The sequence below is a fragment of the Sciurus carolinensis genome, chromosome 1, assembly GCF_902686445.1.
Source record: "Sciurus carolinensis chromosome 1, mSciCar1.2, whole genome shotgun sequence".
Taxonomy (NCBI): Eukaryota; Metazoa; Chordata; class Mammalia; order Rodentia; family Sciuridae; genus Sciurus; species Sciurus carolinensis.
The window spans coordinates 190,977,945-191,005,607 of NC_062213.1; the positions used below are offsets into that span (position 1 = coordinate 190,977,945).

General features: G+C 44.0%; 2 protein-coding genes across 3 annotated transcripts; one reads left to right on the forward strand and one right to left on the reverse strand.

Moving 5' to 3' along the window:
- The first annotated feature begins 1,106 nt into the window (after positions 1 to 1,106).
- On the forward strand, positions 1,107 to 16,046 carry Aunip (aurora kinase A and ninein interacting protein). Its single transcript, XM_047550488.1, is given in 5 exon segments — positions 1,107 to 1,286; positions 11,690 to 11,831; positions 13,366 to 14,184; positions 15,987 to 16,014; positions 16,016 to 16,046. Coding segments are annotated over 5 exon segments (1,104 nt in total). The 5' UTR covers positions 1,107 to 1,202.
- Positions 14,716 to 26,438, reverse strand: Mtfr1l (mitochondrial fission regulator 1 like). 2 transcript variants are annotated; one of them, XM_047550477.1, is made up of 7 exons: positions 26,310 to 26,438; positions 23,543 to 23,677; positions 22,947 to 23,051; positions 19,603 to 19,712; positions 19,171 to 19,382; positions 17,637 to 17,922; positions 14,716 to 16,213 (listed from the first exon to the last, which is right to left on the reverse strand). In XM_047550477.1, the coding sequence occupies exons 2-7, from the start codon at positions 23,564 to 23,566 to the stop codon at positions 16,108 to 16,110; spliced, it is 843 nt and encodes a 280-aa protein (XP_047406433.1). In that variant the 5' UTR covers positions 23,567 to 23,677; positions 26,310 to 26,438; the 3' UTR covers positions 14,716 to 16,107. The 2 variants fall into 2 exon arrangements, with proteins under 2 accessions (XP_047406433.1, XP_047406425.1); XM_047550469.1 differs by having other exon boundaries at positions 14,720 to 16,213; positions 17,637 to 17,958; positions 26,310 to 26,437.
- Between the last annotated feature and the right edge of the window lie 1,225 nt (positions 26,439 to 27,663).

Below are 27,663 nucleotides of genomic sequence, written 5' to 3' on the forward strand. Positions count from 1 at the left end.
ACCAAGGATTTTATGTTACTTCTGTAATACTGCTTTTCCCATAGTACACAAGCCATACGTGTATGATCAAGAAAAATTAGAAGAAAAACCCCAAATGAATAAGAAATATACCACTGCTATAATATTCTGGGGAACTATATACATATAATGTAATATATTAATATTTTGATATATTAAAATATAGAATGTATAAAACATGCATTATATACCTCACACACCCCTGAAGATTATGGTCAGGCATGGAAGCATTTTTGCCTTTGTGAAAGGCTTTCAGAATTAAACAGTACTTTCACAAATGTTAACTTCCCTTGATCCTCTTTAAAGATCTAAGGTCACACACTACACGCTGAAAGCTTTGATTTTTTTTCCCTTTAAGAGAAAGGTATCAATAAATTGCCCAGGACGGCCTCCAACTTGCGAGGATTCTCAGCCTCCTGAGTAGATGGAATTATAGGTGTGCCTAGCGGTAAAGTTAGTTTTTCTCCCTCCCCTCCCCTCCCCCCTCCTTTCTTCTTTGCGTGATTGAACCCAGGGCTTCCTGCAGGCTAGGCAAGCGCCTTACAGTTGAGCCACATACATCTCCAGCCCCGCAAAACTACGTCATGACTCCAAACTTTTTACTTTACGTTTTCAAAATCCTCTTCCCTATGGCTTCCTAGCGATGCTTAGATTTCTGTTTTCATTGCGAAAGTCTGTGTTTGGGGTAGCGCCTTGACACCAGGTTTGGAGTCGGGCCAGGCTCGGCCGCTTGCTCTGGGATGACTGCGCGGATGCAAGGCGGACCCGGGAAAGCCCCGACCCAGGGTTTCACATTTACAGTAAAACGCGCATGTCGGTAATACCCAAATGCGCACTCGTGGCACGGCCGAGAACCTATTAACCAGGCAGGGCTTCTGGAACACTCCTGAGAAGAGGACCAGAGAGAACATACACCCCTGGGCGAACAGAGGCGCGGGAACCGCCCAGGGATGGGCAGCTGATGCCGCTAGCTCAGTGGGCGGAGCCTCACGGGGCGGGGCTTCACAGGGGCGGGGCCTCACGGCAGCGGGCTCTTCCGGGGCGGGGTCTGCGTCCTGACGGCCGCGGCGTGGCTCCGCCCCCCGCGTTGGCGCGAGTTCCGAACGTTGGCTGAGGCGTTCTGGCGGTCTCCCGAGGCAGCGGGAGCCAGCTTTCCGAGTCCTGCTGGCTTCTTCTCAGTTGTCATGAAGCGGAAAGGCCCGGAGGAGGAGGAGGAGGCGTGCGGCGTGTGGCTGGACGCGGCGGCGCTGAAAAGGCAGAAAGTGCAGGTGGACGACGGCGGCGGCGAGAGGGCGTAGGGGAGCGGGCAGGGCCTGGAAGTGCTGGAGGTCAAGTCCGGGGCCCAGGAAGGAGCAGTCTCGGGGATTCCCAGGCCAGGGGGATTGGAGTTCGAAGAAGGCTGAACTTGGGTTTAGAGAGGGAGGAGAGAAGCGGGCGGAAGGAAGGAGCTGGCCGTGGAGGGATTTGAAGGGACTGGGGCAGCGATTTGGAGGTGTGGGGAGGGGTGGGGCGAAAGTGTGCAGTCAGGCGATGAGTGGAGCAGACCCTGCAAAGGCGGTTCTCCTGCGGGCTGTCGCTCAGTGGAGGCTGAAGTGTCGAGCGATAGGTGCCTGTGCAGATTTGGAAGATTTCGGCCGGAGGGTCTGTTTCTGCCCAGCTTGCCAGGTTGCAGGGCAGCCACCTGCCCAGAACCGGTAGCTCGGGGGCGGGGACCTGGTCCACCGTGTGCCAGATACTGTATTCGGTGCTGATGTGCTTGTACGTATCATTACTCTTACCGGGAATGAGACCGGAGGGGCTAGGAATCACACCCGGGTCTGTCACCTAAGCGAGATGTCTTTAGTTATTATAAAGACAAACTGAATTGAATCAGAAGGTACCCAGCGGGTGCCTGCTGCAGCAGCATTGCTTGCTAGGTGGGTAAGGGAAAAACGACCAAGAAAAAACCAAACACCTGTGTCCGGTGTGGGATTCTTCCGCTCTGTACTCTTACAACGGATGTCAGACACCGAGAAGAGCACTCAAATTTCCCTTTCACAGGATGTAGAAACCTCTTCTTAGAGTGGCTAAGGCATGTAGGGCAGTAGCTAGTGGACAGTGTTTTGGAAAACCTTCCTCTTCCTACTTGGTCCCTGAACAGAACTTTACTATTTTGTGGAAAATAAGGGTGTTCGTAGTTTGACCAGAAGACTGTAGAAGCCTACATTTGGAGTGAGTTTGCTTCTCTTCTGGTCTTACTACTCTCAGGCATGACAGCCTTCATGTCATCACGTAGGCCTTGGTATGGAGGATACTGGACTTTTTCCTTTCTTCTTCTTCTGTTTTCTTTCTTTCTTTTTTTAGTTGTAGATGGACACAACATCTTTGTTTTATTTATTTATTTTTATGTGGTGCTGAGGATCAAATCCAGTGCCTCATCCATGCTAGGCAGGCACTCTACCACTGAGTCACAACCCTAGCCCTTTTCCTTTCTTTTTTTTTTTTAAATTAATAAAGTAATACAAGTTTGTTAAAAAAAAGAAAAAAATCAAATAGTGTAGAATTGTGTTAAATAAGAAATAAAGGTCTCACTGGTGGTTACTAATGTTTACAATTTGATATTCTTTAAGGCCTTTTATATGTGCATATAAGTACAATAGTTCCCCCTTAACTGGTGAATACATTCCAAGACCCCAGTGGATGCCTGAAACCTCAGTACTGAATATTATATGTGCTTTGTTTTTTTCATATTTTATATGTATATATATAAAATAAAGTTTTAATTTATAAATTAAGCACAGTAAGAGGTTAACAACAATAATTAATAATAAAATAGAACACTTATTAAAAACATAGTTGTAATGAAGTATGTGATGGGGTCTGATTTTCAATTGCCACAGTACATGCAGCATGAATGTGCTAGACAAAGAGATGACTCACATTCTGCTACAGCTGGATGGTGTAGAATTTTATCATCCTACTCAGAATGACAATTTAAAACTTAATTATTTATTTTTGGAATTTTCATTAATATTTTTGGACCTTGGTTGACTATGGGTAACTGAAACAGCAGAAAACAAAAACTTGATAAAAGAGGACTACTATATATACATATGTTTCCTTTACACATTATATCAAACATTTTGTTTTGCTGCTACTCTTTCACTAAATATATGGTGGAAAACTTACCAATGAGAAATACAATTTATTTATTTATTTGTTTATTTATTTATGTGGTACTGGGGATTGAACCCAGGGCCTTTCACATGCTAGGCAAGAATCTACCACTGGGCTGTATCCTCAGCCACTCTAAGAACAGGTTATAATATGAGATTTTTAAAGGTTATTTCAATTTACACAACTTAAAAAATTTGTATTTTAAGTACGCTTTCTGTATTTTCAAAATAGTTTTAACAGATTTTTCTAACAGTAAAGATAAAATGATTTAGAATATCATTTGTGTATTTGCTGTTTAGTATATTTCAATGTCATAATTAATTTAATAATAATAATAAATTGATAATAATTTAATAATACAGTTTAGTTTCTTATTCTTTAAGTAGCAGAGAAGGAAACATGGACATAACTAAGAAAAAGAACTAGGCACAGTGGTGCACACCTGTAATCCCAGTGGCTTTGGAGATTGAGACAGAAAGATTTCAAATTCAAGGCCAGCCTCAGCAACTTTGCAAGGCCCTGAGCAACTTACTGAGATCCTGTCTTAAAAGTAAAAGCAAAAAAGGGCTGCGGCTGGAACTCAGTGGCAAAATCCCCCTGGGTTAAATCTCCAGGACCAAACAAAAAAAGAAAAAGAAAGAAATGAAAAGAAAAATAGAAATGGGAAGAGACTTGAAATCTTGACTGAGTCTTCAGTGGTGTCTGGGGCAGCTTTGGTGGAACATTGAATGCCCCTCTGATATTACTAACATTCAATCCATCAGAGATTCTTTGGCCCCTGCCTTCAAATGTGTTTAAAATATTATCATTTCTTGCCACATCCATCAGTACTACCTGAGCTAGAATGACCCTTTACTAAATTGTTTTGTTAAATTTAATTCCATCATTCCATTAAAAACCAGGCCCACGAGCACCATCTGGCCATGCATGTACTCTTAGACCCATCCAGTTCACTTATCTCTATTTTACTCTGTTCTAGTCATACTGGGCTCTTTCCTGTTCTTCAAGCTGGCTGGGATTCAAATGTTAAATATTGTTGCTGATGCATGATGGCATTGTCTGCGATCCCAGTGATTTAGGAGGCTGAGGCAGAAGGATTGCATGTTCTAGGCCAGCCTCTGCACTTTAGCCAGACCCTGACTCAAAATAGAAAGTAAAAGGGACTGAGGACACAGCTCAGTGGTAAAATGCCCTTGGGTTTAATACTCAGTACCCACCCACAAAAAAGTTCACATTCTTAGCTGTATGACCCAACAGTTCTCTTAGCTATATGTACTAGAGATAGGAAAACATGTTTGCAAAAAAACTTGTACATGAATGTTCTTAGCAGCATTTCTCATAATAGCCCCAAAGTGGAAATGATCCCAATGTCCATCAGCTGAAACATGTCCATCATGTTTTTTAAGCTCTTTTATTTGGCAATAAAAATGGATTATTGAGGGCTGGGGATATAGCTCAGTTGGTAGAGTGCTTGCCTCGCAAGCACAAGGCCCTGGGTTCAAATCCCTGACACCACAAAAAAAAAAAAAGGATTATTGATACATACTACAGCATGGATGGACCTCCATTAGGTTCAGTGACAGAGACAGTTACAAAAGACCAGATATTGTAGGATAAAGTAAAGGTCCACAGAGACAAATCTGTAGAAACAAAAATGTGAGTCAGTGGTTTCCTGGGCCTGGGGCAGGATGGGAATGAGGAATGACTGCTAAAGGCTATAGGATTTCTTTATGGAGTAATGAAAAATGTTCTAAAATTAAATTAGGTGATGTTTATACAACTTGGTGAATATACTAAAAAACTTAATATATAACTATATATAAATTACACACACACACACACACACACACACACACACACACACACATATGTATTTATTTTTATTTGGTCCTGGGGATTGATCCCAGGGGCACTTTACCACTGAGCTACATCCCTAGCCACCTCCCCCCCTTTTTTAAATCTTTTTAAAAACATTTTTTTTACAAGTTGTAGGTGGATGCAATAACTTTATTTTACTTTTTATGTGGTGCTGAGGATCGAACCCAGGGCCTCACACTGCAAGGTGAGCATGCTACCACTAAACCAAAATCCCAGCCCCTCCCTAGCCCTTTTTTATTCTTTGTTTTGAGACAGTGTATTGCCAAATTACATAGGTCTTTGCTAAGTTGCTGAGGCTGGCCTCTAACTTGTGATTCTCCTGCCTCAGTCCCCTAAATTGCTGGGATTATAGGTGTGTGCCACTGTACCTGGCTTATTTAACTAGATATTTAAATGGCATTTAAATTTAATTATGGCATATTAACTATATCTCAATAAAGCTATTTAAGTTAAAAGAAACCTTAAAGCAAGATTCATGGGGGGAAGGGAAAAAAAATAAACATCATTGCCCTATGTAAACGTATGATTACACAAATGGTATGCCTTGACTCTATGTACAAATAGAGAAACAACATGTATCCCATTTGTATACAATTAAAAAAAATAAATAAATATAAAAAAAAAAAAAAGCAAGATTCAGATTTTGTTGGAAAACAGTGGGGTTGGGTAGACATTCCTGGGACAGTATGAATTATGCCAGAGAGGCAGGAGATATAAGGGATGTGTGTGAAAGAGGAAATCAAAGAGAGTCCCAATGATCACCCTCATTTCTGACACCAAAAAGGTTTGCAGATCCTCAAATCACTCTCAGGTTTGATGATTTCCTAGAAAGACTCACGGAATACCCTGAAAGCTATTATGTTTATGGTTATAGTTTGTCATTAAAGTGATACGGATGAAAATCAACCAATGAATGTCAGGGGCACATAGGACAGAGTCTAGGAGAATTCCAAGCCTGAAGCTTCCAGTGTTCTCCACAACTGAAACTGCTCTCAGCAATAATTTGTGACAGTCCACAGAGTACTACTGTTCATGGCAGCTCATCTGAACTTTACTGTCCCAGGTTTTTACTGTGGCTTGGTCATATAAGTGTGGTTGACCTATTTGCATGGCTGACCTTAGTTTATAGCCCTTGTGGAGAAAAAACTGATTCTGCAGGTCTAAGTTTCCTGGGATTTAAAAAAAAAAAAAAACCAAACAAACAAAATATACACTCAATATTTCATACATTCCAAGGATTTGGAGATTACCTCTCAGGAGCCAGATCTCTTTCTAGGTATGATTCAGTTTGTCTAAAGTTGGAATATTTATTTGTAGGGGAGTTGAAGGTTAGATCAGGAGGCTAAAATTGTGCCATATTGTTGGAAATTCATGGAAGCCATTTAACATGAGAACCATTTCTAAGGAAGTTAATCCAATGGTAGTTATATAAGCTATGTAGTACCCTGAAATGTTGGTTAGAAGAATTTGGAGGGTGTTGCTGAAATCGAGGCAAGAAGTAACAAGGGCTTAATTCAGACTAGTAAAATTTAAAAATTACTAATCTTTAGTGGATTATCAGTCTGTATAATTATAAATCTAAAAATGTATGTAGCCTCAAGAAGGACTCAAATGGGTTTATATTTTATTTTGAGATGGAGTCTCACTAAGTTGCTTAGGGCCTCACTAAGTTGCTGAGGCCGATTTGAACTCACTATCCTCCTGCCTCAACCTCCCAAGCAGCTGGGATTACAGGTGTGTGCCATTGCACCCAACTTTTAAGTATTTTAAGTGTTATCTCTGTCTCTCCCCACTTGACACCCCCCCCTTTTTTTTTTAAATACTGGGGGTTGGACCCAGGTACACTTTACCACTGAGCTACATCTTCAGCCCTTTATTTATTTGTCTGTTGTTTGCTTATTTATTTAGTAGAGACATGGTCTTTCTAAGTTCAAGGACTGGCCTTGAACTTGGAATCATCCTGCCTCAGCCTCCTGAGTTGCTGGAATTACAGGTATGCGCCATAGCACCCTTTTAAAGATCTGATTTCAGATCTGATTTCATTTTGAGCCAGAAATTGGTGCTTAAGTAGATTGGTCATAAAGAAAAATAAGTTATAAATGTGACAAGCTGGGCACAGTGCCATACACCTGTAATCTCAGTGATTTGGGAGACTGAGGCAGGCAAATCACAAGTTCAGCGCCAGCCCGGACAAATTAGTGAGATCCTGACTCCAAAAAAAAAAAAAAAAAAAAAAAAAGAAAAGAAAAGAAAAAAGAGAAACTGGGAATGTAGCTTAGTGGTAGAGCACCTCTGGTTCAATCCCCAGAACCAAAAACCAAACAAACCAATAACAAAAGTGAGTTGAAATGATACTTGGGGACTGGGAGGATTTGTATAATGTGGCTGACTGTATGTAGATACAGTCATGGTAGCCCTTCTGGTAACAATGAGGCATCCTCAGGTGACACCTTCCAGGGAGGATTCAGGAAATTCTTCCAGAGTGGGGATCCCTCCTGTACATTGAAGTTGAGGCATCTTCTTTCCCTTCTAAATGACCATAGTTCTTATTTATTTATCTGTTTGCTTATTAATTTTTCTTTTATAAGACTGTCTTTGTTACTGAGAAGACCACGTTTGGCCATTGCTGTATTGGAAGTAGTTACAATAAGAGGATGTTTGAATAAATCTTCAATAAGTAGTGCTTATTAGGGCCATACTGATGGTGACTATAGTAAAATATCTGCGGCAGTGACCTCTGACATCCTTGTACTCACTTGTGCTCAGTTGTACATCCATAGTACTAGAGTGACCCATGACATTCTTTAAGTGAGAAAAATCTCAGTAGCAGGGAACACCCTTTTATGAGACTTAAAGTAATGCAAGTGGGCATAGACCTATCATGGCTCCAATTTAGGAGTTGTGACAGAAGAAATTTGCTTTTTTCCCTTTTGAATTTTCATTAGGTTTAGATCAAAAACAAAAACAAAAACAGTGCCAGGTGGTTCTAGAGAAGAGTCTTGTAATAATTTCCGTTGTTAGATTACTTGTAATGAAAACATTCACGATTTTCAGTGGGTGTACCTTCCATCCCATCTGTGTTCTGGACCTTATGTGTTATATCAATTATAGTGACAGGAGCTCATCTTAACTTTGCTCACAGTATGAGAAAAGCCTTGGTGTTTTCTGACAACTTTGTTGATGCATTGAAAAGCGTAGTGAATAGGTATATATTAAATGGAAACTGGAATCTATCCTTCTTGAATATCTACCTTCTTCCTAAAACATTTACTGAATCTCATTATGTATATTAAGCAATATTAAGTCATGTGGAGAAGAGGATAAAAAAGTGTGTGAATCAAATGTTGGTTCTAAGATTTTGTTAGGGTGATAAATGCCATGTTCTGAGGAGGAAGAGATTGCATATGGCTGTGGGAATCAGGAATACTCGGGGGTTAGCTGAAGTATTTCAGGGTTGGGTGTGAAACAGGCCCTTCTCTGCGAGGCACAGAACAAGGAAGGTGGGACTGGCATATAGCTCTTTCAGGATGCATGAAGGGTTTTTGGTGATTAAAAAAAGGTAAACTAGGATTGTCTACATGTGCAGCCTGAATTTACACTTCGTTATATGTCTTAAAGAAACAATATTTTGATGGTTTTTGAGTGAGAAGATATTATCACAGCTGTATTTTAAGGTTAATCTAGAGGTTGGTGAAGGATGGATTGAAATAGGCAGTGAATGGGAGCCAGATCAGTTAAGAGACCATTATCATAGTCTAGAGGTAGGCAAGACTTAATGAGATCCTGAATCAAGGTGATTTATTATTAGTTCTGCAGGTTTGGAGAGCTGTGAAGCAAGTTCTGCATTAATCCAGTCATATGTTTTTAACGACAGGGACGTGTTCTAAGGATTGCATTGTTAGGGTCTCCCGGTTAGGTGATCTGGTTATCATATGAATGTCACCGAGTGTACGCACACAAGCCTGGATGGTACAGGTGAATCATTCTGAGGATCCTCTTGATGCAGTCATGTGATGAGGCAAACACAAGATGTATGAAACTTCCCTGGTATAACCAGCATCCTGTTTTACAGTGAACATAGTAAATACATAAACCAGTAACAATCATTTATTATCTAGTGTTAGGTACTATACATAATTGCATGTGCTATACTTCTATAGTACTTGGTTTTTTTACACTGCATCACCACAGACATGCAATGTGTTGTACCTTCATGTCCTGTGTCCTTATGATGGCTACAATGTCCTTTTGAGGGTCCTGTCTGTTCTTTGTTACTAATTCAGCAAAGGTGCTTTTGGAGCTGCTCACTGATGACAGTCCCGACAGCTTTTCTTAGACTCCTTCAGCAGTCCTCTTTGGGCATGCTTCTGTAGCATCATAATTTGAGTCTAACTTGTTTGAGGCATGATAGTGATGATTAGAAAGGTTTTTCATCCTACTGGCTCAGGTGGCACATGCCTGTAATCCCTAGACTCTGGAGGCTGAGGCAGGAGGATTGCAAGTTTGAGGCCAGCCTCAGTAATTTAGGGAGACCCTAAACAACTTAGTGAGAGCCTGTCTCAAATGAAAAAGGGCTGGGGATGTGACTCAGTGGTTCACTGCCCCTGGGTTCAATCCCTGGTACCAAAAAAAAAAAAAAAAAAAAAAAATGGTTTTCATCCTAAATAACATCAGATTAATTCTGTGAAACTAAAAAGGAAAAGGTGACTTGGTGATATTACTATCAATGATTCTAGTAGGGGGAAGAGATTGAGTATGAGCCCTGGGAAGCAGGAAGAGGTGGCACGGCAAAAACAATTAAGTAGCACTTTTGTGTTTTTTTCTTTTTTGTGGTGCTGGGAATTAAATCCAGGGCATCATACATTCTAGACAAGCACTCTACCACTGAGCTATACCCCATCCCTCATGTTTTCAAGCATAGTATTGTGTGTGAAAAATGAAATTTCGTATACAAATTCAAGACCAAAGTGACCTTTATGATTAAAAAAGGAATTGGATCAAATTATGTACAAGTCTCATTACTTGACTTTTTTGACTAAGAATAAGGGCAAATTATGTATGATCTTGAAGGCTATAATGACTCATAAATTGGTTTGAAGCAAAACTTTAACAAAATCTTACAGATAATTATCAGAAGAGATAAAGATAAAATGAGAGCTGAATTGAATCTAGGTGCTGAAGAAGTATGAGAATATCTTCTAATAGTAAGGGGGTTACTTACATGATTCCAGATATCTTGATAGTAAGAATTGTGAAGCATAAGAAAAAGTCACACTTTGGGGATGAGTTGCAGACAGAAAATAAAACATAAGAGCACATCACAGGGACTGGGGCCGTAGCTCAGTGGTGGGGTGCTTGCCTCGCACGTATGAGGCACTGGATTCGATCCTCAGCACCACATAAAAACATAAAATAAATAAAGGTATTTTGTCCACCTACAGCTAAAAATATTTTTAAAAAATAAAGAGCACATTACAGGTAATCCTTGTGATAAGAATAACTCAATTCTTCCACTTTTCTGAAGGAAGAAAACTTGATAGGGTGTGGCATACCAAAAAAACTAGAGTCTTTTGTTTTAGAAGGAATGTGTTTCTTAAAGTTAGGTTCTCTTGAGGCATACTTATGGGATTAGGAATTGTTAATACCTAGGTTAGTGCTTACCAAGGGGCTTGGTCTTATAAGAATACTATGCCTATTATGCAGGCTTTCTTATACTGTATAAAGTACCCATAGAGGTTACTTTTATTTTGAAATAGGGATAATCGCTGCAGCACTTTGTACCTGTGTCCCTGTCAGTTCCACAAGGCCTGTTCTACTCAGTCTTAACATCCCCTGAAATAAATGTGGATCCCTGAAGCCATGGGTTATTCTGGGAGCTATAATTAGAACAATATCACTTCTGATATTACTCAGACCAAAGGCAGGAACTTGCCTTAGCTCCTGCTAAGTATGTCAACTTGGTTAAAAAGTGTTATTCTTAGATGTTTTGGTAATTGAGGTCTTACTGTTTTCTGATTACCTGTAGTTTTCTGAAGTTTCCTAATAAGACTTAGCATATGTATAGTAATTTAAATATTTGTTAAGTCTATTCTCTCTCTCAAGCTGTAAACTTTATCAGGGAAGAAACAATCTGTTTTGCTTACTATCTTCCCAATATTGAGCATGTAAGTGCTTGCATATTTTTCACATTATTTTACATATCTAGAATGTGACTCTCATAAAATTTAAAGAGCCACGTGCCAGCTTGGTCTTCCCAACATGTTGGTTGGTTCCAAGTGTGAGCTTTTCAAGAGAGCAAGGGAGAAGTGCATGGCATTTTTATGACCATTATGAAAATCATATAGTGTTACTTCTTTATTTATTGGTTAAGGTAGTCACAAAGTTCTTACCAAGTTCAAGGTGAGGGAACTCTGGACTAATGATCTTGATGAGAAGAGTTTGATGGTCACATTGTAAGAACACATGAAACGGGAGATCTTGTATAGGCCATCTTTGAAGAAGATAATCTGTTACAGTTGTTTATAGTTTTCATCAAATTTGGAAATGTCCAGTATTGTCACTGGTATTTCTTGGTTCTCTCCTGTCTGACAGCTTTCTTAATATTAATAGGTTGTGGTTTTTTTATTTCTCTTCTCAGACACATTTAATCAAAACAGGCACCAAGATGCTAACACTCTTTCCTGGAGAGAGAAAGCCTAGCATTTCCTTTACTCAAAGAAGAAATCCATCTGTAGGCGTTCGGCAAACCAGCATTGCTTCCTTCTTCACCTTGCAGCCAGGTATGGTGACCCATCTGGGGAATACTTCATTATCCAGGGAGCAAAAAGGAGTATGTTGCTCCAAGTTGGAGCATTTATGGAATGTAATGAAACCAAAGTATTAGGTTAAATTTAGTTGACTTAATTGTGTTGTAAAACACAATAAACAATTGCCTTTTGAAAAGGAATATATATTGCTTTTACAAATATATTTTTCTGGTTCTGTTTTGTTCAGTTTAATACAAATATTTGTATTCACTGACACAACAGTGGGAAAGATACACTTGAGAGCCATCTTGGCATAGGCTGGAGCTTACAGAGCAGCGTTCCTGCCAGCTGGAGGGTGCTGGGAGGAATGTTCTCACTGATTCAGGATTGCTTTGTATAAACGTAGGTCATAGGGCATGTCTCCCTCCTTCAAACAAAATTTAAACGCTCTTGCTTTACATAATGGGAAGATTATTTTCAAAAACACTTTTTCTCATCTATTTTGTAGTATAGGAATTCTTACAAAATGTAGTTTCTGCAGTATAAATTCTTATTGGAGAAGGAAAGAGGACATCGGTCCTTCTATCTTTTTTTCCCCCTGGTGCTAGGGATTGGATCTCGGGATACCTTACCACTAGCTTCATTCCTAGCCTATTTTTTATATTTTATTCAGAGACAGGGTCTTGCCAGGTTGCTGAACATGGGCTCAAATTTGTGATCATCTGCCTCAGTCTTCGAGTCACTGAGATTATATGCATGTACCATTGCTCCTGGTACGTCATTCTGCGTTTTTGATAGAATTTGAGTGGAACATGAATCCCATGTCACTCATCCTTAAGGCAGAACAGAATCCATTCCATGCCTGATAAAAATGGAAAAGCTGGACATTAGTAGTTTTATTTATTATTATCCTTCCTCCTGGTTGACTTAGCATCCTAATTATGTCATCTTTTCCCATGAAATATTTAACGATAATATTCAGAAATATAAATGTGTGTGTGTGAGTGTGTATTTGACCAGGATCACTAGTAGAAATCATAGTAAATAAAAAAAAGCAAAACTGATGTGCCTTTTTTTATTCTTGGTACCAGGGATTGAACCCAGCAGTGCTTATGCTCCAAGCCACATCTCTAGCCCTTTATATTTTTTTTTTTTGAGACAGGGTCTCACTAAGTTGCTTATGGCCTTACTAACTCTGCTGGCTTTGAGCTTGTGATCCTCCTGCCTCAGCCTCCTGAACTGCTGGGATTCTGATATGCCCTATATTAAGCACACCATATGAACAAAAACTGAGCTGGAAAAGTAGGCTGTGGTCTGACTATATGCATATGCATGTATAGGTCATGGGCAACATCCATATATTTGAGTAGGGGAATATAAAATTGTGTTTTAGATTGTTCATGAAAGAACAGTGAGATTAAAAGCAGCCACAAAGTTACCTGAAGAGTCTAAGTAAGACCCCAGCACTAGGTAATAGTAGCTGGTATTGATTGCAGAAAAAGCCAATTAAATCCTGCTCAGAGCAGTTTTCCTGCATTATAACATCTGTCCACTCCTGTTTTACTAGGAATGACAGATGGTGGTAACCAGAGAAGTGCTTCGTCTCATATACAAAGTCAGATCAACATAGAGTCCAAGACAGATACAGCCCAGCCAGACCATTTGATCCAGGGCTTGGGAGATGATTGCACTACACCTCCTTTGGCCACCTCAACCCCTGCAGACATCCAGGAAACTGCACTTTCTCCTTTGTCCTTGCAGACTTCTGGCCGCCACAGTTTGGGAACCCCATTCTTAACTCTGCTGCCTTTGTCCCAACCTGACACCCTCATCTCTGCTGGTGAGAATGATGCTTCACTGGCTTTTTCCTTCACCCAGGACTTGGAAAGTTCTTTGCTGGACCCAAAGGAGGGAAAGAGGGATTCTTCCAGGAAAAGGAAGTGGCTTCGTGGATCTAAGAACTATCAGAACATGGAGAGACACATCAAAGTACCTGGGGACAAATGCCATCAGCCCTTGGATAAAGCTAAATTGGAAAGGAAGATGTCTGCCAAAGAAAACAGGCAGGCCTCGGTGTGCCTTCAAACTTCTGGGGAGTCCTGGAGTGGGGAAAACACAGAATCAGGGAAGGGAAACCCTTGTCCCATTTCTGTATTTTCCTGGGAGAGCGAAAAGAATGATAAGGACTCCTTGAGTCAGCTTTTCACCGAAGATTCTCAGGGCCAGCGAGTCATTGCCCATAACAGCAGAGCGCCTTTCCAAGATGTAACCAAAGTCTGGAATCGGGGTTTAGGACAGTTTCCTAGGAGCTCTCAGGCTCAGTGCCAGGATGGGACCACTCAGTTAAGCCTGGAGTCTGACTTGCTCTTTACCCAGGATTCTGAAGGTAACCAAGTTATCAGGCACCAATCCTAAATGTTTATGAGGATTTGGTTCTAAAAGTACCTTGAAATGGGGAGTGTGGGTTTAGGTGAGAAAGTGCATGGGATTAAACTGTTATTATTGAATCCTTTTTTTGTAAATAAAGCAGGTAGTACTACTGGTTGAGACAGTGTGGCTGGCCTTATGCTTTTCCCTCAGGAAGGTGACTAGAGGACTCCCTAAGTGTGGTGAGCACTGAGGAGGCAGAACTTACCCCTCCACTAAGAGCCTGTTGTTCAGCCTGCGTAGAGACTGGGTCCTTGCTTAAGGATGTTCTTTTCATTTCTGGCTGTAATCTTACCCATTTCTCTCTAGGCTTGGAACCATTATTCCTGATGCCTTTTTATTATTTACTTTGTGCGTGTGTTGTGTGCTGGGATCAAGCCCAGGGCTTCACATGTTAGGCAAGTGCTCTGCCACTGAGCTACATTCCTAATACTATTTTGAGAGAGAAGGATCGGGGTAGTCTTTTTTGTTGTTATTTATTTTTGTGGTAGTTATACAGCATTTTCAAGTTATGTACCTTGTTTAAATAGTCCCACTATAAAAAGTAATGTATATAACCTTCTAGATGTAGCTGTGTTACTTTTCTTTCACAAGGTGCAAAACAAGTGGTAATTAAAACATTACCAATTTTACTTTTGAAAAAGCAACTTTTTAATGTATTCTGTCATTGCCCTGAACACAGGTCTTATTTGGCCCTTTCTTACCCAAAGCATAGTCCACAAGGTGGCAGTTTGTCATGTTGCAGGTAGAGTACCTGAGGATTAAACAACCTCTAGGGGGCAAACTTTTAAGTATAAGATGGAACTGCTTTTAGGAGTTTAGGGCAAAAATCTCTCCAGAAAGGGGAAAGAAACTTCCTAGGAAGTTTTCTTTTACTAAAGTGCAGGACCTTATATAAGAAAAAAGGCAGAGTCAGGAGGAAGCCTGTTTAAGAAAACTCATGTACCTTAAAATTAATAGAAATTCTCTACCCTTAAAGGATGCTGGATAATCACAACTCAGAGATGGACAAAGAAATGTACTATTTCTCCAAATCCTTCATTTAATATCAGCTAGTGTTTCAACCCAAATACACATAGTATACATACCTAGAGAAAGGGCCCTGAGGGCGTCTGAGTCATGCATGCATGATGCAGTGAGTACATACCGTGGCCCAGTTCAATGGAACAGTCAGTCAAGGGCCTGGAAGAAGGATGGTATGCTCTTTCCCCTCCCCATTTCTCTTTCCTACTGGACTTACTAGAGTCCGTGGAAGAAAAAGTTTTCAGTCGGTGGAAGTGATGAGGCCTCAGGGCCTTGGAGGGTAGATTTGGTTGTACAATATTATAAAACATGTTTAAGAAAAGACAGCCTAGGCCTCCCAATAGCAGCCCGAGTACTGGCTGGTCCAGTGGCCTGAGCTCTACATCTAGACAGGGAAGGGGTGATTGCTGGGCACTGGCGCAGGTTTATGATAGAGCAGCATAAGATATTCCCTGCCCTGTGAACATGTACATAAACACAGCTCCTTCCCTCAGCCCTGCTCTGCTGCAAAAAAGCTGCTGAGAGTGAGTGACAGCTGGCACAGAGTGTCTGGTGAGACCAGTTATTGGGTCTAATGCAGTGAAGTAAGTCATTCATTTAGGACCTATTTTCACACGGGCAAGGAGAAACAAGAAACTTCTATCTTTCCCCTTAAACTGAGATTCCACCATATACAGCTACCTGTAACAAATGTCTCAGCTCAAATGGGAAACATGTATTCCAGCTCTTCTCTTTCAGTCCAAGCTCTAGCTTGTCAGCAAGACTGTTCTAATTGAGAGGCAGAAACATCTGCGGTGAGGAAGGCAGCTATTGAAGGAATTCCAGGAGCATGAGACTGAGTTTGCAGAGTAGAGTGCCGTCAGTTTCCTTTTCTACTGATATCTTCTTCCTTCAAAGCAAACTTCCTCCTTAGGACCTCAGAGATAAGCACAGCAGGGTCTTCCTCCTTCATTAAACTCCGGGTCCTGGAGAGACAACAGTAGCTGTATTGAGGGAGTACTTGTTCTGTTCCAGCAGTGCTCTGTGTCTGTGCACACGATATCTCACTGAATGCTCAACAGCCAGGCAGTTGCTATTATAAGCCCCTCTTACTGACGGGAAGATGAAGCACAGAAGGGCATGCTATTTGTCTACCGTCATCACTAGTCATTTAACAAGTGATGAATCCAGACTTTAAAAACCAACCTAGCTAATTCCCCATCTCACTGTGCTCCTTCTGGAAAGGGATATAAAGTCTGGGCAAAATAAAGGACCATCAATTTTTTGGAGTTGGCCTCTGGCAGCTACACTTCTGCTCCCACTTTCTGACCATCTTTCCTTAGTAGCACTTCCCAAGTCTACAGGGGAAGGAACTGATTGATGATTCTTGGCCATCCTGACGCATTTATGACGAGGAAAAGTTGTGTTGAAGATTGCCTACTACCTTGTCTTCCCCCCAGGGGAGCTGAGAAAAATTTTTATGAGATCCAGAATCATAGCAAAAACACTCATATTTCATAAGGAACTCTTGGGAACAGACTGGGATAGACTCAAATCACCTGATATACCTCCTCATGAAGGTGCTTTATTGGTCTTTTGGCAATATATAAGGGGAAAACTTGACTATTACACCTTAAAAGTAAATGAAGAATTGTGGACAGGGCTACTTTCTCAATCTTAGTCATCAACCCAGCTCCTTCTACTACAAGGAGAAAAGATCCCAGGACACAAGGGGGAGGAGGGACTTGGCAATAAGGATCTGGTGAGCTCCAAACAGCTCAGACACACTTGGACAAACATGGAAAGGGCTAAAGGGGGCTGGACGCAGCCTCCCCAAATTCCAGCACACTCCAAGAGAAACAGAGCTCCACTCCTCGGAGATTGTGCTTTGGTAAACTTACGGTGTATTTTTAATAAATCTGAGCAATTATGGGCAGCCAGGTTTAGAAACTACCTGTGAACCTCAAAAGCCTTGCTCTCAAATCCTTGAATTTGCAAGGGCTTTTGCATTATGGACCACTGTCTTTGAAAGCAGAAATCCTCGATTTTATGAAATTCTCCTTTCATCAGTAAGTATAGTTTTACTGTCATACAACCCCCAACTTTGGTGGGACGTGGGAACACTGTCACTTAGCAGTATGAAAACTAAATGACAAGGCCACCTAGAGACAGAAGTCAGATTAGATGAGCCTCTCTGTAAAATTCTCACTAGTTTTAAATTTGTTGGGTGTGACTTAACCCAAAAATGCGTAGTGCTGCTCTTTCCTCAAACTAGAGTCCCAGTACTAGCAACAATAGAGTTAGCAGCTTTATGAACCTGACATATGGCTATCACTGAGGACTTATGTAAGTACGTTGCATTCATGGGCAACTTAAATAGGCCACTAGATCTCCCTGTCAAGCACTTACAGATCTTGGCTCTGTTTTATCCGGTGAAAGTCCTTTAGGATACCCATCATGTCTGCAAAACTGCTGGCCTTGGACAGAGAGATGCAGTCATCCTCTTCAGAAGAGCTGCAGGTAGTTTTGTGTTCTGGTTTACAACATTCAGGGCTGGCAGAACAAAGCAGGGGGACTGATGGAAGCTCAGGGACCTCTACCTCGGTCTCCTCGGTGATGTCACTAATGACAAAGGAAGTTGTAGAGTGGAATGAGGATCCAAAACAAGGTAAGGGAGAAGAGACATTTGAACTTCCTGGAGATAAGAAATCTGGCGTTAATGAAGCCGAAGCTGAAAGAGAAAACAATAGGCATGGATGGACATTGGGCTACAATACAGCAGCGATATCTTCTCCCACAAGCACTGCCTATAGAACCTACTTATTTCTTGGGCTGACACCATGGCATTTTGGGAGAGTACAGGATGGTATCTGTACCTAGTGATGGGTCCCTCCAATATCCTTCCCACTCAGGGACTCAGAAAAATGGGGAAGCACAGGGCTCTTCAGTGTTCCAGAAGGGCAGAAAAATCCATCCCTTAGAAGCCTCAAAGTTCCCATTCCACAGTGGGCTGTAGAATGGCAGCCCTGTCTTAAATTTATGCAACACTGACAGAGGCAAGGCCCATATGTGTTATTTCTCTAACTGGGACACTGCTTTTGATTCTGCTCCTTTGAATCTTGTTATCTGTGAACTAGAACTATTCTGGGAGAAAACTATAACAGTGGTGGGCCTTCTAGTTTTCCAACTCTTAATAGAGTTTTTGAGTTACTAAGAAATATTCTCTGATCTTTTTCATAAGCTAGTTCTGCTTATCTTGGATGACCCAAAAAAAAAAAAAAAAGCCATGAAATAGAAATGGGAAATTTAAGTGCAATCCCTCCATAAAACTTCCATGTGGGAGAATTAAATACATGAAGATTTCCAGAGAACACTGATCTTTATATACTCTACTAACTGATAAGATTTATTAGCACCTACGACTTTGAGCCACTAAGCATCTTGGGAGAGATCCACCTGTTGCTTGTCCATGCCTCTGGTCAAGGCTGGTTCCCACCCATTTCCATTGGTTCTGCCTTAACTACAAATAAAAGCTGGAGGGATAGAGAGGTGATGATCTCTGATAGAAAGGACAAGGGAAGGGAAGATAGGTGCTTAAAGGGGCTATGTCTTGTGGTGGTGAATGCTTATATTGAAAAGGAAAGATCACATGGAAGATGTGATCTTAAGGACACCTGGAAGAGGGCATTGATTTTTGTGGCTAAGGGAGGAAATCTGCCTGGGGTCAGAGAATGAACAAAAGTTTTGGTCCTAATCAAACCATTCATCCCAAAGTGACTGGTAGAAATCAACCAAGGGTCAACAGGCTAGCTGGGCCTCAGGACAATCACAGGGCCTTTGGCTTAAGCCCTCCATTTGAATTGGACCACCATTTTCCTGCCCAAAAGCCGGGGGGAAAAGGACATCCTGCTGTATTATATAGCTCTGGATCAGGGGCTCCTACCTGCATCAGCTGCTACTATCTTGGCAATCTGGCTGCGTAGGTGGCTCAGCTCATCCTGCAGCTCAGTGGTACGGCTTAGGGCTGGCAGGGCTGGCTTCTTCAGGGCCAGGAGCCTCTCCTCAGACCCACGCAGGTTGGGCACAGAGGCATTGCGCTGCATGACAATCAGAGGACTGGGCTTCCAGGTATGCCTCAAGGGCCGTGTATCGCTCCTGGATCAGAGAAAGACAAAATATGTCTATCACAGACAGATGGCCCCTGCATCCCTTCTAAAATTCCTTCATCCCTTAGGTTCTGTTCCCCTCTGAGCCTGCAGCTCTCATTCCTATTGCCCCCTACCCCCCAGCCTCTCACAAACCCCTCCTTGCTTTTTTGCCACTTTTGGGGAAAAAGCTCCCTATTCCCTAGCAGACTGACTACTGCCTCAGCTACCTGACCCGGGCATATGTCTCCTCTTCATCTGCAGCAATCCAGGCAATGTCAGCCAGAGTAGGGACTGGGGGCACATCTCTCATACACAGGTCAGAGATGTTGGGCAGGGTCTGTGGGGAAGCAAAATTCACCAACATTTACTGAACCGTGATAAACCAATGAGAGATGACAAAATACACAGGGTGGGATGGGAGGCGTCTAATCCAGCACTATTAGGAAGGCTTCCAACGATGGTAGAAAGAGGTTCCTGGTTGGAAACAGCTGGACTAGAGTTCAGAAGCAAGTTTCTTCAGGGTCATTGGGACTAGTCTTGGTTACTTTTTCTGTTTTGGGTACTGGAAATTGAAACCTAGGGTACTTTATCACTATGCCACATCCCCAGTTCTTTTATATTTTTATTTTTCAATTTTAAGATGGGTCTTGCAAGTTACCCAGGCTGCCCTGGAACTTGTGATCCTTCTGCCTCAGTCTCCTGAGCTACCAGGATTAGGTCTGAGTTAGCTTCTAGGAGAGGTAGCTACGTCTAAAATTATCTTGCCTTCTAGTTTTAAGAATACTGATGGGGCTGGGGATGTAGCTCAGTTGGTAGAGTGCTTGCCTCGCATGCCCAAGGCCCCCCCCCCCCAAAAAAAAAGAATACTGATGTAAGTTCATCAACAACTTGTTATACTGATGGTAGATTTCCCCTGGTTAGCTCTGTACACCTTTGTAGCTAATTGGGTTTATTTATTTATTTATTTAAATGTTTTGTAGCTGAAGATGGACACATTATCTTTAGTTAGTTAGTAGTTATTTTTATATGGTGCTGAGGATCAAGCCCCGTGCCTCACACATGCCAGGCAAGCACTCTACCACTGAGCTACAACGCCAGCCCATGGTTCATTTTTTTAAATGTGTGGTTGTTGTGGTTTTTTTGGTGCTAGGGATTGAGTCATATAGGCAGTTGGGATCTATGCTGTTATGGCACTGGTCAGTTTTTTTGTGGTGCTGGGGATGTAACCTGGGGCCTTATATATGCTAGGCAAGTGCTCTACCACTTAGCCACATCCCTAGCCCTACCATTGTTGTTAAGCAAACCTAATAACCTGAATATTTAGATTTAAATAAAAAAAAATGTACAAAAGCAATCACAAGGGGATTTCTTTTTTTTTTTTTTTTTTTCGGTACTGGGGATCGAACTCAGGGCCTTGTGCTTGCAAGGCAAGCACTCTACCAGCTGAGCTACCTCCCCAGCCCACAAGGGGATTTCTTAAATCTTTTTTTAAATATTGTAGATGGACACAATATCTTTATTTAGTTGTAGATGAACATAGTATATTTTATTTACTATTTTTATGTGGTGCTGAGGATTGAACCCAGTGCCTTACACATGCTAGGCAAGCACTCCACCACTGAGCTGCAACCCCAGCCCCCATAAGGGGATTTCTTAACCTCTCAACCCAAATGAACAATTACCGAGGAACAGAGAGGCTGAGTAAATGATACATATTAAATGAAAAAATAGGAGGATTCAATCTCATGCTGACTATGATTAAAACAAAAGCTGGGTGTGGTGGTACATACCTATAATCCTAGCAATTTGGGACACTGAAGGTAGGAGGAGCACAAATTTTAAGCCAGCCTCAGTAACTTAACAAGATCCTGCCTTTAAAAAAAAAGGGGTAGGGGAATGACTCAGTGGTAGAGAGCCTCTAGGGTCAATCTCCTCTCAGAACCCCTAAACTACAACTAAGATAAAACAAAGTAAAAAGCATATATCTAGAAAAACAGGAAATACACTAACACATCAATAGTGTCATGACTGATTATAGGTCATTCCTTTTTCACTCTGATTTATTACTTTTGCATGGTTAAACTTAAAAGGAAATCAATAATGATCTTAAATATGTAAGAGAATTTAATTTGTAACAAAATCTAGGATAATAAAATAATAGCACATACCTATATGTGAATTGAGTGCAAATATTTCTGCTATAAAGTGTTTGGTAAGTGGATCAGGGGCTGATAGTGTCTGCTTTTAGTTAAGGAACCCAGCACTCACAGGAGTTTCACTACAGGGTCAAAGCAGGACTTGCACTAACCCAGGAGCTACTGCTAAGACAGGCCATTGCAGGAGGCGTCCATTTGCTTTCCTGGATGAGCACTGAATGTTCCATTGTTTTGACAAATTATTAAAGTTAAGTACTTCGCACGGTGCCTGACACACAGGATGTGCTCAGTAAATGTCAGCTAGTATTACTAATACTGTTCACATAGACTCCTGCACTGAGAAACCCTATGTCCTTAATTGTCTCTGCCCAGTAGCATTTGGCCAATAGACTGGAATGTATAGTCAAGTGTGGGGGAAAATCACGGAGTTAGTTACACTCCCTCGTTATATTCCCTGTTTCTGATGCTTCTGAGGTAGCCAGGACTACATCCTGCCCATGCCCTTTAGGTAATTCTGAGTAGTTGGCAATATGGGTCATGGGACAACCCCTCACCCACACCTATTTCCAACCCCATTTCTGAATCTAACAGACATCACTTCTAACTCTAGAACTAGTTCCTACAGACTTCACAGTTAGCATATAATTTTTGTTCTACCTGGGCCCACATTCCTTTATGTATATATTTCTGTCTCTTCTGTGTGGACAAAAAGCAGTACTTCTTTTATGTCCGAGCTTCCCAAACTCTCACACCTTAACCATCTAGCCCTGAGCTAGTCCCTAATCATGAGTTCCTGGAGAAAGGCTGCTCAAGCTGATGCTGCTTAGCTTTCTACTGCAGAAGGGGGTCTCAGAGACCTAGGCCAGGCAGGTATCCCTGCTACAGAGTAAGTGTTAACCGCTCTCTAGACAGAGGTAAGACTGAAGTATCCCAGTAAAAGAGTGGCCACATTTGGCCAGAAAGAGGATGGGGACCATAGCCTCAGAGAACTAATAAAAATAGTGCCTAAGTGGCCAACTCGGGGTTGGTGAGAAAAGCAGAGTTCCAGCACTGTGTCCCATATGGGAACTTGCCCGGTTGCTGGCAAACACCTCAGAGCACAGACATCACCTGTCTGGAGATTTGGTTCAGCAAATGCCTTTGGCCTGCTCTGATAAAACTGAACTGTTGGAGCCTGATGAAATCCAAGTCAGCAGAGACAACAAAGATGCAACCAAAGATTATTAATTTATGAGCAAACTGGAAGTCTTGAGTATTGTAACAGATTTGCGTACAATCAGGAAAGCATAGTGACCAATACTATAAAACTTAGTAAATATTTCCTGACTAGCTAAAAAAGTTATCAGAAAAGCAGGTCGCACCAACCTCCCACAGTCTCTGAGCCTCTACTTTTTTTGCCCTTATAGCATACTCACCTCAAAGGATGCCCGGGGACATGGTTTCAGGGGTAGGTTGGTCCCAATTCTTCTCACTACACTTCGAGCAGCCCCGTGTGGCTTGTTTTGCCAGATTGGAATAGTCTAGAGCAGGAGACAAGCAGCTATGACCTCAGAAACAATGAATCCACCTATTGTCCCTGCCCTCTCCTCTCTAGCAGGGAGACTGAATTCCTAACTCTAAGGGACAGGGCACTCTGGCAGAAAGTCAAGCTTCAATTATGAGTGAGTACAGGTTCTCCAATTGCCAGCCTTCACTTCAACCAGCACTCAAGGGGACACCTGCTGCTACTAAGAAAGACGATGTTGGGAGGGCCCAGTGGAGGGGCTAGGAATAGGGACCATCCAGGTTTCCCTCCCTTCCCTCTGCACAGAAAGGCAGAAACACATTGACTCCCTAAGTATCCTCAAGATTACTAGGTTCTTTCCTTGGGGAGGAGGTAAGAGGGCAGTCTTGCTCTGATTCCAAGCATCCAGGAGAAAGGAAGAATGAATCAGTCTCAGGGCCTCAGCATGTCAGCAGGTCCAGGGCTCAACCTTTCCCACCTCACCCATGCTCAAGAAATACTGCTTACCACATTGGCTTCCATTCCTGACATCTCAACCAGCTACTGCACTTGAAGGACAAGGTAGCCACAGGGCAGCTTGAGGAGGCAGGAAGTGTGACTCCTTCATATCAGGCCATCTCAAGGAACCACCGATTTCCCTTCCTGTGAAACAACCCCCACAGAAGGGACTCAATGGCTACCACAAAAGCCCGACAAAACCGGGCCCTGTGGAACCATGACTAAACCAAGACCTCTGACGTTTCACAGGGGAGAAAACCAGCCCAAGAGGCTGCCCTCAGCTAAAACTGACTTCTTCAAAACGAGGCTCATAATGATTTTTTCAGATTTGCTGGGTGAGCTTGGCTAACTTGGAGTCTTCCTGTACTGAGGCTCTAACGTGTACTGAGGCAAAACTTCAAAAGATGGTAGCTGAATTCTTTGGTAGCTATGAAGCTCATGGAAGAGCCAAACTGAAAATACTACCCAAGCTCAGCACTGATTCTTGAAGATGAGATGTAAAAGTATAGCATGTGCCCCCGAGTTTGCCACTGCTAGGCCCCCACAAGGGGGCAAGAAAGGAGGTTCAAAGCCAGCTCAGGGCAGTCTTAGTCTACTGAGCAACAGGGAAGAGACTTTTATGGGGTGAGGGATGTTGCTGGGGGAATCAAACCCAGGGCCATGTGCACAATACTAGTGTACCACTGAGCTGTACCCCTAGTCCAAAGACCCAAAATTTCCCTACCAAGTTTTGCAGCTTATAGGCAAGTTATTTAACCTTTCAGAATGTTGGCTTCTCCATCTGTAAAAAGGGAATAGGAAAAGCTATTGCTCCAGGCTATCGTAAGGGTGTGGCAAGGATTTTTAAGGTGCTTAATGAACTTTAAAATAAAAGATAGGTGGGGTCACTCCTGATTGCACGCTCCACGGCTACCTTTGCCTGGTGAGCAGATGGAGTCAGTGAGTTCATGCATTAATGCCCATTAGTGCCAGGCCCTCAGCTGGCATTATAGGCACTCACAGTCCAGCAGAGAGACAGGACCTGAACACATTAAGGAAGCCTGAGGATCATTACTTGGGAGGCACCCTAGGCAGGTGACCTGGCAATTTCTGTGCCCTGACCCCCAGACCCCAGGGTGAATTCAGAGAGGGCAGGAAGGGAAGAAAACAGCACAGAGAACAAGTCCAGTCCAGGAAGGGGAGGGCTATGTAAAGAGGGGCAGAGTGTCATAAGGCTGCAAAGGTAGTCTGGGGGCCAATTATGAGGGCTAAGCATGCCTGGGTGAGAAGTCACTTGGGAGCCCTAGGCCAATTCTGAATGGGACAGAATGGAGTAACAGCAGCTCTCTACAGAGAGAACTGCCTTAGAGGGTTTCTCTCATATCTTGGAAGAGTGTTGCTTTATGACACACATGGGGAAAGGAAGCTGGAGAGAGGAAGGGACTTGTCTAGGGTCACTCAGAGGGCATGAAGTAGAAAACGCCCAAAGTCTTCCCAAGTCCTGCTGCCTCTGTGCCAGGCGCTGTACTCAATGTCAGTGCAAGCCCCAAGTTCAGGGCCTCTAGTTTTCCCGCTTTCGTCATTACAGTCACTCCCTCTCCCCTCACCTCCAAGACTCAGCTGGGACTAACCCTCATTGCCAGCCAGAGGGATCTTTCCAAATCAGTGTTTAAAACCGGCCCCTGGAGCCAAGGGGCTAGACCCTCTGCACCGCCTGCAGGGTCCTCCATAAGCGCCAACCCCATCTTCCTCCGCCCTCTCTAGACCGAGTTCCCTGCCGGCGACGAGCCTGCACCGTTTGGCTGGGCATTAACACCTCCTGTTTCTCCCTTGCTTCTGTCCTCTGGTCACGCTGTACTGCTGCCAGCCTCCAACAGCCACTCTGAGCCCCTGGTCATACTACTGCCTCTGCTGGAAACACTTCGGCCAAGCTCATTCTTAGTCGCTCCTGGGAGCTCTGCTCAAGCATCACCCCACCCTGACGGGGTCGGTCCTTTCCCGTTCACCCCCAGCACCCGGCCTCCTTCGGCGGCCGCTCAACACAGAAACCGTGTAACCTCCGCTTGGCAGGGAGGCGGGGACCTGCCCGCGCGCAGAAGCGCCGGCCAGCGCTCAAACATTCCAGGAATCCCGGGAGCGAAGCCCCGCCCACGTGTCACTTGGAGAAGGCTCTCGCCCCGTGCGCCGGCGGCGGTTGGGTTCGAGCGCTCGGCGCGGCCACGGCCCCTTCCGCGGCGGCCGTCCTGACTGACGCGTTGCGCGGCCTCCCTAGGGAGCTGGAGCTGGGAGCTGCTCCGAGCGGGGCCTGGGCCTCGGCAGCCCGGGGCGCTCAGCAAACTTTGCCGGCGCACCCCCGGGCGGAGACCTGCGCGGACGGTACCCCTACCCCCGCGAGGGCTGTGCAGGCGCGCGGGGGCGGCCGCGCAGGACCGCGCCAGGACGCGTCCCCCGACCCGGGCCAAGGTCGGCCAAGTCCTCGCCGCCCGCCCGGCGGCCGTTGGACCCGCAGGCCCGGGGCCGGAGTGCGCGGGAGCTCCTCGCCGGGAGGCGGCAGGGCAGCCCGGCCTTACGAGAAGCCTCTGCTCTAGCTCGGTCCCGTCCGGGGTGACTCGTAAAGCAACTACCCCCCGGGGATCAGTTTCCCCCCACCAAAGGAGGCGGACAACAGCGGTTCCCGCGAGAACTCGCGCGGGAACAGCAGCCGCGGGCTCCGCACAGCGCCCGGCGCCCGGGCCCTGCCTGACGGGGCGGAAGGACCGCGCCCCCGCCTCCCGGGCGGCCCTCGGGTATTTCTCACCTCAGACTCCGGCTCCCGGACTCTCACCTCAGGGCCCCTCCTACCACAGCCGGCGGCCCAGCCTCGACCGCCCTCACTTCCGCCGGCCCGCCCCCCGGAAGCCGTCCTTCGCAGCTGCGCAGCGATGCGCGCCCCCGCGCGCCCTCGGGAGGCGGGTCCGCCTCGGGGCGGGGCGGCAGGCGAAGACACGCCCACTCGAGGACCGGCTCGGCCCTGGTCGCGGCGCCTGGGAGAAGCGGGCTGTCTGCGCTTGGAGACCCCTGAGGCTTGATTCGTCACGTCCCGCCGCTGGTGTCCTTTTCCTTGTCGCTCTCCAGGTTTAGTTCCATCCGACTTCGGGAAGCTGAGGTCTAGTCCCTAAAATATGCCGGGTCTGCTGCCCCCATCCCTACTGCAAATTTTAGAATCGTAAGTCTGGGACTCCAGCCTCAGGATCAGGTGCTTACCTCGGCTCTTTCACCCTGTTCACTTTAAGTGCGTCCCAGGCAAGGCCCTCTAGTCTTTCTCCAGCAAGAATGGGCAGAACGGTTTTTCCGCCTTTGACTCCTGCCCTCCAGAGCTCTGTAGCGCTCCTGTTTTATCCCTCCCCACCCCTCCGCACACACACTATATTCAGCATCACTTAATGTCGGGGTATCCGGGACCCCAGACCCTTTTAAGGCTGTTCATTCAAGATGGCGGCTGGCAAGTTGCCAGTAAGGTTCCAGTAAGGCTCGTATTGAGAAAAATAAATGGCATCATATACAGAAGTTTCTATGATTGGCCTGCACCTATGCATGCTCTGTGCATGATCACTGTGTGCCCCAGGTAACTTACTATATTGTCCATTCTTTTTCCTCGTGGACAGTGCTTTGATTGACTGATGCTGTGTATATATAATTCGCTGTAGCCCTTAGAGAGTAGAAAGAAGAAAAAAGAATAGAAGAAGTAGGAAGGACTCTTTTTAACAATAAAACCTAGAACCAGGATACGTGTCGTGTCTCTCTGCGGGCAGGGATTCGCAATAAGTGGTGCCGAAACCCGGGAACCTTCTTCTTGTATATATGTAAGTATTATTGAAATGTTCATGTAAATATTGTATAAAAGGGGAAAATTTAAAGGAGAAAAGGCAGCCTTGACGTTCGCGGTTTTGCGGCTATCCGGACCAAGCGGAAGGCGGTCCAGTAAACTGAAAGCGGTACGCGAAAGGCGACCACAGTGAATTAAACCACGGGTTCTGAGGTGTCTAGAGTTCGCATGGAAGGCCCATTAAAGACTTTATTAAAGGCTAATGGAACACCTCTAACAGCTTCCTCAGCTAGGAAGTTTCTAAAAACTGTAGAAGATATAGCCCCTTGGTTTTAGATGAGGGATT